A 14,448-nucleotide genomic window follows, 5' to 3' on the forward strand; every position below is an offset into this window, starting at 1 on the left:
GGAAAAATCTGTTGTGTGATTAGTAAATTATATTGGCCTGGCATGTTGCCTGAGTTATATAGGTATACATTTAAGTTTTTTTTTTTTTTTTTTTTTTTTGTGGTATGCGGGCCTCTCACTGCTGTGGCCTCTCCCGTTGTGGAGCACAGGCTCTGGACGCACAGGCCCAGCGGCCATGGCCCACGGGCCCAGCCGCTCTGTGGCATGTGGGATCCTCCCAGACCGGGGCACGAACCCGTGTCCCCTGCATCGGCAGGCGGACCCTCAACCACTGTGCCACCAGGGAAGCCCTACATTTAAGTTTTTACAGAAATGAAATACTCTAAGTACTACGGGACCAAAGAAGCTAAGATAGAGAAGAAAGCATATAGTCTGTGTCTGTTTGCAAAGTAGTAACAAAACTTTTTCCCCTTCTGCATGAGAATTTGACCTTTGGTTTCCAGATCTATTCCCTGGAAAGCTGATTGCATCAACTCTATTACTAGGTGACACTGCTATGGTAAAAATGATCTCTGAGAAGATTACATGTAGACTAGAAGGAACTATCAGTGAACTATAATTACCTAATACAGACACCATAGCTTTGGGCTTCATTGAATGCAGTGATTCTTGTAACTGAGCATATCCCTGTGGGGACCCTGGAAGGTATGCCTTTGGATTACTTCAAGAGATATTAGCACCTATGGAGCATGAGGCTTCTAAGTGAAGATGGTCTCCACATTTGCCTGATGTAGATCTCATCTCCTTGAACCTGAGCTGTCAGTGGCAAGGTCAGAGCTCCCAGACAGCGATGTAGATGGATGAATGGGCTGCTGCAAGGACTCCTGCAGAGGAGGAATATGACATTGCACTGCCTGTAAGCTGTGCTCCTGTCCTATATCATTACTGAATCTGGTGCCAAGTGTGGCCTGTGATAGTCTTTGATTTTGAATGTACATTGAGCCTAATGGACACTGCAGTGTTTTAATTAGGTCTTGGGATCCTGGCAAATATTCCCCCCTAGGTTCATTAAGAGTCCTCTATTTCTCTTACAGATAATTTTTATAGTATAATATGCTCATCGTCTTTTCTTGTGGGCTCAGGTTTCTGGAACTTTGGTCTTTACTCCTCAGTTCTCAGATTTCATAAGCAAATTACATGGGTTTTTGTTTGTTTTGTTGTTTTTTCTTTTCTACAGAGTTGACCCCTTATTTGGGATGTGTGAAAAATTTTTACAGGAAGTGGACTTTTTTCAGAGGTAAGTATTTCATCACCTTCTAGCTCATTAAATCTTGGTTATGTAGAGATCGTACTTACAGGGAAACAAAAGCAATCACAAGCCAGAATCTTTGGTTTAGCCCATGCAGCCAAGCTATTATGATACATGCAGTGTGCCCTAATTTGTATACAGGTGGCTCTCAGTATCCATGGGTTCTGCATTCATGGATATGGAGGGTTCGACTGTATTATTCCATTTTATATAAAGGACTTGAGCATCCATGGATTTTGGTATTTGCAAGGGGTCCTGGAACCAATCCACCACAGATACTGAGAGATAACTGTATTTTCTTTACTGCTATATAAACCAGTAAAGTTAGCTAAACATACAACATAATAAAAACATTAGGAATTTTTTTGATTCAGCACTCAGCTTGGCCAGAAAAAGACAAATATCATGTGGGAAAACTCAAACTCTTGTTGAAAAATTACAACTTGTCTATTTTTTTTCACCATGGTTCTTAAACTTGCATATTTCTCTCTAATCTACAAAAATTGTTCCATCATTCTATAGGTAGCTTTTATTTTGTAGCATAGATATGTTTTCTCAGGATTCATTATGAAGTAAATCAGCTAAAACAGATGCAGTCGATGAGTGGAAGTCTTGGTGAAACAGTGGGGGTCAAGGTAGTGACCTCGACTGTGACCTGTGGTATGCTGGCGATACAATACTGGGAAGAAGGCATTTATAGGATTTTAAAATCTAATATTTATTAAGTCTAATATTTCATTTTTTCACTCCTTTTTTCTACCCCCATGAACTTTACCAAACCTGACTCTACAGGTTTGTACGACTCTACACTTTTCAGGCTTTTTTCATTTGGGTGGTGATGGCTTCCTATAGGGCTGAGTTGCAATACCTCTCTTCACCAATAGGAGTTGCTCTCTAGTAAATGATGCAATCTAGCCTGACTCTTTAGATCCTGACTTCAAATCTCTATGAAGTCCATGCCTTACTTTTGGTTTTAGATTTTTTTTTTAATTGAAGTATAGTTGGTTTACAATGTTGTATATGTTTCTGGTGTACAGCAAACTGATTTAGTTAGACATGGTTTTAGATTCTTTAAGGTGGAGAGTCTGTTTTTGAACAGTTGGGTTGGAGAGATTTTTGGAAAGATGACAGCTCTGATTTGCCACAGATGAGGATCTGTTGTTAAGAGCTGCACATTCTTTCTTAATTCAGCCTCTGAGTCCCTGTACTGATATCACCCCTCAGTGAAATTTTGACTATCTCTTTCTACAAAGCAGAGTACTGTGGAATCATTCAGAGCTGGGAGTAAGTTACTTAACTTTTTTTAAGCCTCAGTACAACATTATCCTCTCTGAATCTCAATGTTCCTATCAGTGTTGCTCCATTAAGACAGGCTTTTTCTTCTCTTTTGCTCAGCGTAATGTCTCCAGTGTCTAGAGTAGTACTTGGTAAGGCCTAAAGACATATTTGTTATATTAATTACTGAATCTGTAATACGACAATAATAATTCTAACAATGCACAGGATTACTGGGAGGATTAAATAAGATAGTGTAAAACACTTAAGAGGATGCCTGGCATATATAGGTATTTAATAAGCAAGGCTATTATGATGGTCGTGTCACTACAGCATAATTACATAGGTGCATGGCTTTCCTCGGTAACCATGAACTCCTCCAGTTCATCACTTTTCCTACCTCAGGGCTTGCCAGAAGTTTGGGGCTCAGCCTGTGGTGAATGAATGCATAGTTGCTTCCGTTTGTTCCTTCAGGTGTTTCATCGCTGATTTGCCCCACCTGCAGGACAGCTTTGTGGACAAACTTCTTGACCTCATGCCCCGACTCATGACATCCAAACCTACAGAAGTGGTCAAAATTCTACATACCATGCTGCGGCAGAGTACCTTCCTACACCTCCCCCTTCCAGAGCAGGTCAGTGTCTGTGTCATACCCCTTCAGGTGAAATCCATCCAGAGAGCATCCAAAACTGCTCATCTTGGTGATCTTCTTTGAGCAGTGAAGGAGCTGGGTTAGGGCCTTTCCTCTGATTGACTAACATATGTCCACCCATTAGATAAGGAGACAGAAAGGCAAGGATCATGTTTTGTTACCCAGAGATGACCTGGCTTTAGAATCGTATTTTCTTCTTGCTTACAGATCCACAAAGCCTCAGCCACCATTATTGAGCCAGCAGGCGAGTCAGACAACCCTTTGCGGTTTACATCTGGGTTGGTGGTGGCCCTGGATGTCGATGCAACCCTGGAACATGTGCAGGATCCTCAGAGCACTGTGAAGGTCCAGGTCTGTCAGGTTTTGGTTCCCATGGAGCTTCTAAACTGACTTTGTGTTGGAACTTTTAACTTTAGCACCCCTGTAATCTCTACCTGAGGGACAGAAACTGGGGAGAGAGAAGAGATAAGTCTTTATGGACAAGAGCCTGGGTGTGAATCCCAGCTCTACTGCTGAGTATGGTCTGGAGGAAGTTACTTTAAACTCTGAACCTTAGATTCTGCAACTGACAAATAGGAATAGTTGACATTGAAATGAAGTGATGTGTATAAAGTTCCTGGTCCCCAGTAAGCGTTCACCAAATGACAGGGCCGTTTCTATTCTTATAATGTGAAGTTAAGACTTGGTATTTTCAGGGCTATAAGCAAACTGTAATAAGTTCTTTTCCGGTTATGGGTGGGTCAGCTTGGTGAATACAGTTTATGGGTGGGAAAAAGCAGTCACTAGGGAGTATTCTTTCCAAGTTAGATAGATGTACTAGAGAGACAGGAGAGATGCAGTATAGACACTAAACAATTTAACAGTCTGTAGTTAAGCCCCACTAAGAGTCCTACCCATTTACACCCCCTCCCTCCCTCCCTCCCTCCCTTCCATCCATCCATGCTTACTCTATTACACATGCTAAGTGCTAGGCAAACATGTCAGAATTCGTGCCCTGAGGATGCTTAGTTTCAGTGAGAGACAGACAAGTGGACAGGCAGTTGTAAAACAGAAGTTCAGTCATCAGTTCAGGCAGGCACAGGATGAATTAAGAATGTTATGGCCTCTTATCAAATCCTGATTGCTCCCACAACGTAGATCTAACTCTGGGAGCCACTTGCAACTCTACCTCCTGAAATGAGACCTAACTTTTTAAATAACCTGACCTATTCTCAGGACTGAGAGGCTGGGACTTCCCTGGTGGTGCAGCGGATAAGACTCCGCGCTCCCAATGCAGGGGGCCCGGGTTTGATCCCTGGTCAGGGAACTAGATCCCACATGCATGCCGCAACTAAGAGTTCGCGTGCCTCAACTAGGGAGCCCGCATGCCGCAACCAAGGAGCCCACCTGCTGCAACTAAGTGTTACTGAGTTCAAACTCGCTCTGCTCACTGCACTATAGGCCAATGAATTGGGAGATGAGGTGTTGAGGCAAGGAATACGACTTTATTCGGAAAGCCGACAGACCAAGAAGATGGCAGACTAGTGTCACCGGAAAAACCATCTTATCTGGGTTTGGCTGCCAGTTTCTTTTATAGAACAGAGAGGGGGAGGAGATGAGGAAGTAAAGTAAAAAGGCCCTAAGTTTTGCAAATGTCCCCTGGAATGGCTAGCCTCAGGGAGGGGATGTGTTAATTTCTTCTTTCTTGCAGCCATCCACAGGTGGACAGGGTCTGGATGCTTCCCCCAACAAAGGCACTTTGGTTTAACATTCAGGCAGAGGGACAGGGTTCCCCGAGGCAGGCCATTATGTATAGACAGTATCCTTTTAGTGAACAAGAGCAGGAAAGCAAAGGTTAAAGCAAAAGAAACAGGTCCAACATGTAGCCAGATTTGGCCCTTCTCTGTTACATAAGGAGCACACGTAATGCAACTAAGGAGCCTGCGAGTCGCAACTAAGGAACCTGCCTGCCGCAACTAAGACCCAGCAAAACCAACCAACCAACCAACAAAATAAAGAAAATAAAGATTAAAAAAAAAAAAAAAGACTAAGAGACTGGTTCAGTGAGATAATGGACCGATCTACCGACTTAGCTTATGGATTTTGAAGCTTCTTAGAAGTTTCAAAGGCAGGAATGAAGGGAAACATAATGCACCACCCCAAAATAAGCCTTTTTGGCCTAAGGATTATTTTGGGATGATTATTTTTGAGAGGCTATAGACTGGAAACAGAGTAGAATTGCTCTTTTGTGAGGGAAATTTACATTTATAAGGGAAATCTCCATTTGTAAGGTATCTGCCTCTCAGTACCAGAAAGGGAAGCGAGATTAAATCTCTAGAAACTCATCAGTGAAAACTATGCCAACTTAAATTTGCATAACACTCGTACCCTTGATTACTGTGTTTTACCTGATAACGTCCCATAACAGGCTCCCTTCCTCTTCAACATCTTTCTTTTGTTTTTAGCTGAATATGGTATTTAAGGTGATGGCTTGGTTAGTTTCAGGGAGTTACTCAGTTTTCCTAGGTCTCTTCTTTATATAGAGGAGACATATTTGTTACTAACTTCTATTTGTTTTTCTTCTGTTAATCTGCCTTTTATTATAGCAGGGTCTCAGCCAAGAACCTAGAAGGGTAGAGGGGAAATTAATTTTTCTCCCCTACAGGGTTATTTCCAATTTTGGCTACTATAAAAACATTCTTCAATATACTTAAAAAATATATATATACACACACACACATATATATATATATATATATATACATATGTGTATATATACATGTATGTGTGTGTGTGTGTGTGTGTGTGTATATATATATATATATATATATATATATATATAAATTATAAAGAATACTATGGAGAAGCCCTTAATTTGTAGAGTGTGACTAAGGAAGAGAAAGACTTTGTGGAGATACTGTTACATGGATGAGATAAATGATGATTAAGAGCAAAGGATAGAGGTATTCCAAGCAGAAGGAATATGAATAAAAGTTAGGGATGCAAGCACCTGCAGTAAGTACAGAAAAATAGCCTGGAGCAGGCAGGGTCGGCTTCCTGGAAGAGAGTAAGGATGAATCAGGCCCTGAAGACGGTTAATATTTGCCTATGGTGACAGTAGAGGGAAAAAACCTTCTGGCTTCCCCGCAGGAATTCTTATAAATCATGAGACCTACAGAGAACTAACTCTGAGCTGCAGTTTTACTGGGCGGCAGTTTTTTGTTTGTTGGTTTGTTTTCCCCTGTCTACCAAAAAAAAATGCACAACCTAGAATTTGAGAGTTACATATTTTTTTCGGCAGAATTCTTAGATTGCAGGTATAGATTGTCGCAAGCCTGGGAGACAGCATCTCAGATAAATGCTGAGAAAACTGTTCCGAAGAGGAAGGGGGAAACCAGGATATATAGGAGTTTTTGCAACAACACCAGGTAGCCGGAACAAAAGACTACTGTTAATAAAAGAAAACTAGATATCTCAAGTTAAGGGATTTAGCACTTTTCTACATAAGGGAAGATGCAAGAGTCTGGACTCATTGAAATTCCTTTGATATGCACCTCAGCTTTCTGGGGCCAGTATCCTGTGTTTCCTCTTCCTGAGTTTCCTCAAGCTGTACCATTCGGGGTGGCTGCAGTCTGATGACTGCAGTCATTCCTTGTTTCCTTCCTGAGTTCCCTCAGGGCTTACCACTGGAGGGTGGCTGCGGTTGCTGATGGCCAGAAATCCTTTGTTTACTGATGTGGTGGGCAGTGTTTTATTTCTCAGCCCCAATGTTAGTGGTTCTCCACTCTAGCTGCACTTTAGAATTATACAGAAAGTGTTAAAAAGTACTGATGCACGGGGCCTCAGCCTACACCAGTTAAATCAGAATCCTGAGAGTAGGGCCCATGACTACCAGTATTTTTTATTTAAGAGCTCATAGGTGATTCTAATGTGCAGCCAGGGTTGAGAACCCCTGTTTCACATTGTCCCTGGAAAAAGTTCGCTGACCAATTGAGCATAAATGAGATTGCAGGTATAGATTATTTAAGGATCACCTGCTACATTCTACTGAAAGATCACCTTCAGAGTAGCTCTACTACACGCATGGCCAGACTGTTTGGATAACTCTGCAGGCTGGGAGGTGGGGAATTAACTCGCTGCTTAGTCATGGGACGGCTCTGACAGTAGGAAAGCATTGTCCAGTTCAGCTACCATGCCCCAACACTTCCGGACAGATGAGATTATGGGGCAGGTGGGCTGAGACATGCCTCCCCAGAGTTTCAAAGTTGAAAGACCTATGTGGTCCCTACTTTACCCCTATCAGTGTATTCCCATAGCCCAGGACCTACGTGTTTCTAGGATATGCTTCATTTGTTCATTTAGCTCATTTGTACACTGTGCAGTATATAATAATAGGCCCTCTACACAGATAGCTGTGAGGTCCCCCTGGGTGTTGAGGAGAGCTCTTTGGCAGCTTGTAAGATTTGAAGAACTGGCCAGTGATTCGAGCACTGAGCACTGTCTCTGTAGAAAGAGATAGGTAAACAGCTTCCTAGCTGCTTATGATCTAGTGGAGAGTTACAGAATTATTCTTAATCCTTGGTAGTTGGTGATGGATCCTGGGCCATGATATGATTTGGAGCCAGAGGAAGGAGAGTCATCCTGATGGGGGTGTCTGAGAAGGCTTTTCACATCAGGATTAATACTTTAACCTATCCATGTACTTAATAGAGGCACTTTATTCCTGTCACTCATTCACCATGAATTCAGGAAACATTTATCACATACTGCTTTGTACTGGGGAGGGGCTAGAGAGATTTCGACAGTGTTGTCCTCCCCTCCAGGAGCAGTTTCGTATGAAGGATGGTGTCTTCTTTTCCTCCTGTTTCGGGGTTCACAGCAGATGTCACCAGCAATTCTGTTAAAAACTCATGGCTCTTTTGCCTCTTTTTCTCATTTCTGTCACCTCTTAGGTCTCATATCCAGATGGCCAAGCTCAGATGATCCACCCTAAGCCGGCAGACTTTCGGAATCCCGGCCCAGGGCGGCACCGGCTTATCACTCAGGTGTACCTCTCCCACACTGCCTGGACAGGTAAGGAGTCAGTGGGCCAAGGCATTTGTTTTTTTGTAGTTTGAAAAATACGTGATTGAACCAGGCCTGCTGAGGGTTGAACTTGATTTCTTAAGGAGCTTGAAAGCTCAAACTGGGTACATTTAGACTAATTTGCTGCATTGCTTTGATTATACACGGCACAAGATTTTTTCAAAAGATGAAAAGGAGATTACAGTAGAATGGAGTCTCATTGAAAGAACCGTAGGCTGGACACCAGGAGACTATTTTCTTATCCTAACACTGCCACTGACTTGCTGTGTACACTTGGACAAGCTACTCTCCCTTCTGAATCTGTTTCCTCACCTTTCAAATTAAGATAACAATTCTTTACTACTTAATTCTGAGGGCTACTCTGTCTGGAAGTTAAACAGTTTTCTATTTCTTACCAGAAATTTAAAATCACTCTTTTTTGTATATGAACAATTCAGTTGATTCCCCCAGAACAAGTAAAATGACAACTGTTCTTGCCTTCCCTTCCCACATGGGCTGGTTTGTGCAGTAATGCAAAGTAAGGTGATCTATTCCTATTTTACCCTCCCATACAGCAACTGAGGAGAACCTTGATAATTTGAGAAAAGACCTGGAGGTTATATAAGTATTTTTCTTTCATTTGTAAAGAATAAAATGAGAGAATACAAGTACAATGACATTACACTTCCAAAGCCTGTAAGGCTGCTTTGGAAACTCAGTCTGCAGAACCTAAAATGTGGGAGAGAATTGGCCTCGGTGGTGTTGCCTAAATCATTGAAGGTGATTCAGAAGCATGGTTGTTACTGGAGAAGGTGTTCAATACCACCAAATTTGGTTTATTTTAGAAACAGGTGGATGCCTTCTGGAATTTTCTTTCACTGTATTTTTGAATACATGAGTAACTGTTTATTGCCATTATTAATGGTTTTCCTCTGTCAAGGGTGTTAGGCGGGTATAGATGACTTTATAAAGTTTTCACAAAGAGGAAGTGGTGCTGCTGAGTGTCAGGGCAGCCCCTTTGGGGGTCCAGTGGGCCTGGCAAAATTGAGGGAGCAGATCCAGCAATGCTCCTACAGAAAATCTGCCTCCCTGAGTGTCCCTCAATCCATACCCTTGCTGCCTGGAATGTTCTTCTGCACTGTTTGCAACAGTGCAAGTCCACAGAAACGTAGAGTTCCTTATTTTAATCTCCTGTGGTGAAGGGATCCTAGATAATGGGGAAAGAAATGCTGTGGGACAGCGTTGTTTTGCAGGGTTAAGACTGAGGGAAGGGCTTCCCTGGTGGCGCAGTGGTTGAGAGTCCGCCTGCCGATGCAGGGGACACGGGTTCGTGCCCCGGTCTGGGAAGATCCCACATGCCGCGGAGCGGCTGGGCCCGTGAGCCATGGCCACTGAGCCTGCGCATCCATCCGGAGCCTGTGCTCCGCAATGGGAGAGGCCACAACAGTTTGAGGCCCGCGTACCGGAAAAAAAAAAAAAAAAAAAAGACTGAGGGAAGCAAAACAGCATGTTAGAGCTCAGAAGAGCTTGAAAGGTTTTGAGGGGCATATTGACTTGCCCCTGATCACACAGCAGGTCATTGCCTGAACCAGGCCTACAATTCGGGCTTTCCTGAGCCTGAAGAATTACAATTCATCCAGGATCACCTCCTCTGAGAGGTTGCTACCTAGTCACAATTAAAATATCTATTTTAATTCTCTGCTCAGCATTTATTAGTGTCAGATGTTTTCTCATTTGCTTATTGACTTTCTCTCCAATTAGAATGTAGGCTCCTTGAGAACAGGGAACTTGCTCATCATCTTTAACCTCTGTGTCCCGAGTGCCTGACATGGAGTAGGTGCTCAACAAATAATGAAAACTGAATATAGGATTTTAAATTTGCAATTAAAATTCATTTAATTCTTAGACAACTTTGTGGTGGGAATTAGTATTCTGCTCTTAATTTTGTAGATGCATAAGTGGAGGCCCATGTAGCTGAATAGTAATGGCACTGAGGCTGGCACACAGATTTCCTAACTCCTAAATCCCCTGTTTTTTTCACTCTACCATCCTCCCATCTGACCTGGGACACTAAAGTGAAATGTGTTCTCATTCTGAAGGTGCCAGCACTTCTTTCTCCTAATCTAGGAGATGGTGCCTGGTATTGGTAAGGGGTCCTCCATCTTGTCCCTCAGCTCCCTACCAAGGGCCTCTCCTTTGGGAGACAGAATGCTGCCAGGTCACAAGGTTTGAGTCACATAGACAAGTTTCCAAATTCTGCCTTACTTGCTGTGTGATCCTGAGAAAGTTATTTAACCTCTCTATCTCATTTTCCTTTAAGATTGGAGTAATAATATATACCTCATAAAGACATATTCTTCGAAGCATGATAAATGGGTTGCATGATTTGTCCCAGATGATCTTTTGTCTCTTTTTCCCACTGTCTTTTCCCTCTTGTTTCTTCTCCCTGCTCCCTTCCGCTGCTGGCAGTGGCTTGAATTGCCACTCTTCCCATGTGCTGGGGAGAAAAGGCATAATGACCAGATGGTGTTTAGTTCTCTGACCTGGGTTTAGTCCTCTGACCTTACCAGTATTTGGCTCCTGAAAGTGCTGGGAGAGCCAGGGCTAGATTGTGGTTTAGGGGTTGGCAATAGCCATCTAGGACAAGAAAGGAGAGCGTAGTGGGAGAGCTGATACTGGAGCCTAGTACCAGAAAGCAGTGCTAGTTTCATTACAGATACACTCCAGGCTGGTAAAAGGCCCCATGTGAAAAGGTGATGCTGAGGTTGCCCTCTGGGCTTGGCTAGGTTGCTCTGGTTGCCTGCCAGCCTTTCCCTTCCTGGAGGACAGCAATCTAGTCTGTATTCTGATCCCTAGGGGGAAGTCTGGAAGTAACCAGGAACACATCTGGGGAGGCATTGAGAAGTCCAGGGACCTCTGCCCTTGTTCATTTAGATCCATCCAGCCCTCATTCCTGCCCTGTAAACCTCTTAGCCTTGGGCTCATCTTTAATACTTGCACCTTTCATGAGATTACCCAGTCACACAAAATCAAGGAGGACACCCAAGCTAGTGGTGTTCTTGGCCTCTGCACTTGCCCTTAGGTTTTTCTGAAATCCTCTCCCCCTTCTTTATGGAAGCCACGTGGTGAATAGAAAGATTAGTTGCTTCAGTTTATGAACTGAGCTCAAATTCTGTCACTGGTGTGGATTTGGGTAGTTACTTAGAACCTCTCAGAGTCTCGGGACTTTTTTGGGATTGTGATAGTCTTTCTTTCATGGTGTGGCAGGGTAAGAACTCTTGGGGTTATGTGCTTGGCACAGAGCAGGTGTTCCATTCCAAAGCCTTCCTGAGCTCCCTCCTCAGTACTTCTTACGGACTCGAGTGTGCACTGTGCTCCAGTGCAACTGTCTCTGCCTCCTCAGCCAAACAGCAACTTGAGGGTGGTCTTATTTATTTTTGCTGGGGCCTGCCACATGAAGACACCAGATCAGTATTGTAATGTCATGTCACGAAAGAACGGAAGGTTCAGTGACGTGGTGTTAGGTCCCTGAAATATATTCCTGTTCAGTAGTGAGAGTTTTCTGTCCGAACTATTTCCTAATGAAAGGCTTCCTCTCTGCTAATGCAGTAGAGTCCACTGTGCACATAGACCTCAGGCCGGAGATCAGCTATGCAGAAGGAGCATGATTATCTGGGTACAAGAATTGTCCACATGCATGTACTTTGTGACCCTCTGTCTTGAGGCTGGAGGGCCTCTGTGGAAGAGGCCTTTTTAGCTTGCTCTCTGAACATCTCAGCAGCATGGCCCTGAGCTGCGGGGAGCCCAAGAGACCGGAGGAGGTGGCAGTGGCAGAGAAGCAGCAGTACATATGCAGGCTTAGGAACAGCCTCACAAGACTTAGGCTGGAAAAGTGTTTTTGTATGCTGATGGGGGAAGGGAGGGATACAGACAGATGAAGAAATGTTCTTGAAACCCTACTGCTTCTTTGATATTGCTTTTACTTGACATTTCATCCCAATTCCTAGGCGTTGCCCCATTAAAGAGGATTTTTGTCTTTTTTTTCTAGAACCGTGCCAGGTGGAAGTGAGACTGCTGCTGGCCTACAACTCCAGTTCACGCATTCCAAAATCCCCCTGGATTGAGGGTGGTGAGATGTCATCCCAGGTGGAAACCAGCATCGAGGGCACCATCCCTTTCAGCAAGTCTGTAAAAGTTTACATAATGCCCAAACCCGCAAGGCGCTGAGTCACAAGTAGTCTTTACAGCCGTGGCCTAGAAGGCCCTTCTTGGGATCAGAGTGAGCCAGAAGCCTGGAGCATTTCACCTGGACATGGTCTATAGGCATAAGGAAGAACATGTGACCCTTATAGTCTCATCTGGTATCAAACATTGGATAAATTATTTTGCATTAAGAAAACAAAAACCTTCAAGTCTGTCCCATCCCCCACCCCCTACCTCCCTAGCCTTGCCCCGGTAAAGTTGAGACACCAAGCTGTTCTAGTCCCTGGTCCTTAAAGAAATCTGTGTGGCTATAGGTTCAACATTTATACCACAGGCCTACATTCTTCAGGTGTGAAACAAAAAGATCCAATTTTCTAGCCCCTTCCAAAGAACCAGTTATTGGAGCCATAATCTTATTTCTTAAAGCAGTAGTCTGTTTGCCAGGGCCAACTCCAAAGCAGCTTTCACAGCTGTACTTTTTTACCACCGACAGTTCCTGAAGGGCCCTAGACTTTCGTTATCTTGCTGAGAGTCTCCTTCCTTAACTCAGGCAATAGCTGGCCAAGGACTGAATGAACAGCTGAAGAATGAACCACTTTCATCCCTCAGGGAAATTCTTGATCTTGCCTGCCATTATCCTTAGAACAAAAATATGAGATAAGGGCCATATTTTACAAAAGAAACCAGGATTATGGGAAAGAGGGACCCAGTGTAAGAAAAAAAAGTCATTTCCCACTACTTCTCTGATGACTCCAGCATTGGAGCTGCGTGTGAGCTGAAGGTGCAGCGGGGGTCTAAGAACAGTAAAGGCTCCAGAGATGTGAACCACGTGAGGGCCTGTGCTATGTTCTTTACCTGTCATTTTATCCTTGCAACAGCCAAGTGAGACTAAGAGGTTAAGTCACTGGTAGGAAAACTGTAATAACGCCTTTACTCGTTCAAATCCAAGATGATTCCAAAGGCCTGAGCTATACCATATGGAAAAGAACCTTCAAATTTTCTCTCTGTGCCTCAGTTTTTTCATCTATAAAACAGAGGTAATTATACCTTAAGTGTTGTTGAATGGGTTTAATTAAATAATGCTTGGCAAATCTGAATCTGTGGCCAGTCTTGATCATATTTGGTACTTGGAAAGCTAATAAAAATAATAAGAGCAGGGCTTCCCTGGTGGCGCAGTGGTTGAGAGTCCGCCTGCCGATGCAGGGGACACGGGTTCGTGCCCCGGTCCGGGAAGATCCCACATGCTGCGGAGTGGCTGGGCCGTGAGCCATGGCCGCTGAGCCTGCACGTCCGGAGCCTGTGCTCCGCAGCGGGAGAGGCCACAACAGTGAGAGGCCCACGTACCACAAAAAAAAAAAAAAAGAGCATACAATTACTCAGAGGCAGAGCTGGAATTTCAATTCAAGCATGTTTGACTTTTGGTTTAATATACCTAATGTGTGCCCAGCAGTGTTGTAAGCCCTTTACATGAATTAACTCACTGAATCCTCAAAACCACCCTATGAAGTAGGTACTGTTACATTTATTCTGTAAACAAGGCAGCTGAAGTTCAGAGAATTTAAAGAAACCAGGATTATGAGAAAGAGGGATCCACTATAAGAAGTAATATTGTGAACTACATCTCTGATGACTACAGTGTTGGAGCTGCCTAGTTGGCCTAGGACACACAACTAGTAAATGACAGAGCTGGGGTTTGAACCCAGGCAGTCTGGCTCTGGGAGGTTATAACTGCTATAGAGGGACTAAGGGAAGAAGATCACCTCCATGGGATTTACTTTTCTAGTGTGCTCGCCCGTTTAGTACATCTCACTGATGTGCCATCAGTGGGCTCTCGTGTCAACAGATGCCCTAAAGAAAATTGCCTGCCTTGGAGATAAAATGAAGCTTAAAGCCAGGCTGAACCATACCATGGCCCTGACACAAAGCACCTAATGATGATTACTGAATTGAAGCACAGATGAAAACATCAAGACTCATCGCTGCTAACTGAGCCTCTGATGCCATAGCTATAGAAAGCCTTCCAAGG

The 14,448-nt window shown here is 43.7% G+C and overlaps 1 protein-coding gene across 1 annotated transcript in view; it reads left to right on the forward strand.

Annotated features, from left to right (window-relative positions):
* The window catches only part of INTS4 (integrator complex subunit 4), a 122,477-nt gene extending 108,958 nt beyond the window's left edge, over window positions 1–13,519 (forward strand). Inside the window, exons 19-23 of the mRNA XM_082627862.1 lie at window positions 1,178–1,237; window positions 2,999–3,158; window positions 3,384–3,527; window positions 8,108–8,228; window positions 12,268–13,519. Coding sequence (XP_082483988.1) covers window positions 1,178–1,237; window positions 2,999–3,158; window positions 3,384–3,527; window positions 8,108–8,228; window positions 12,268–12,446 — 664 coding nt within the window. The 3' untranslated portion in view covers window positions 12,447–13,519. The remainder of the gene's footprint in view (window positions 1–1,177; window positions 1,238–2,998; window positions 3,159–3,383; window positions 3,528–8,107; window positions 8,229–12,267) is intronic.
* The last annotated feature ends 929 nt before the right edge of the window (window positions 13,520–14,448 follow it).

Source organism: Mesoplodon mirus (assembly GCF_964341445.2).
Source record: "Mesoplodon mirus genome assembly, chromosome: 7".
In the NCBI taxonomy this organism is placed as follows: Eukaryota; Metazoa; Chordata; class Mammalia; order Artiodactyla; family Ziphiidae; genus Mesoplodon; species Mesoplodon mirus.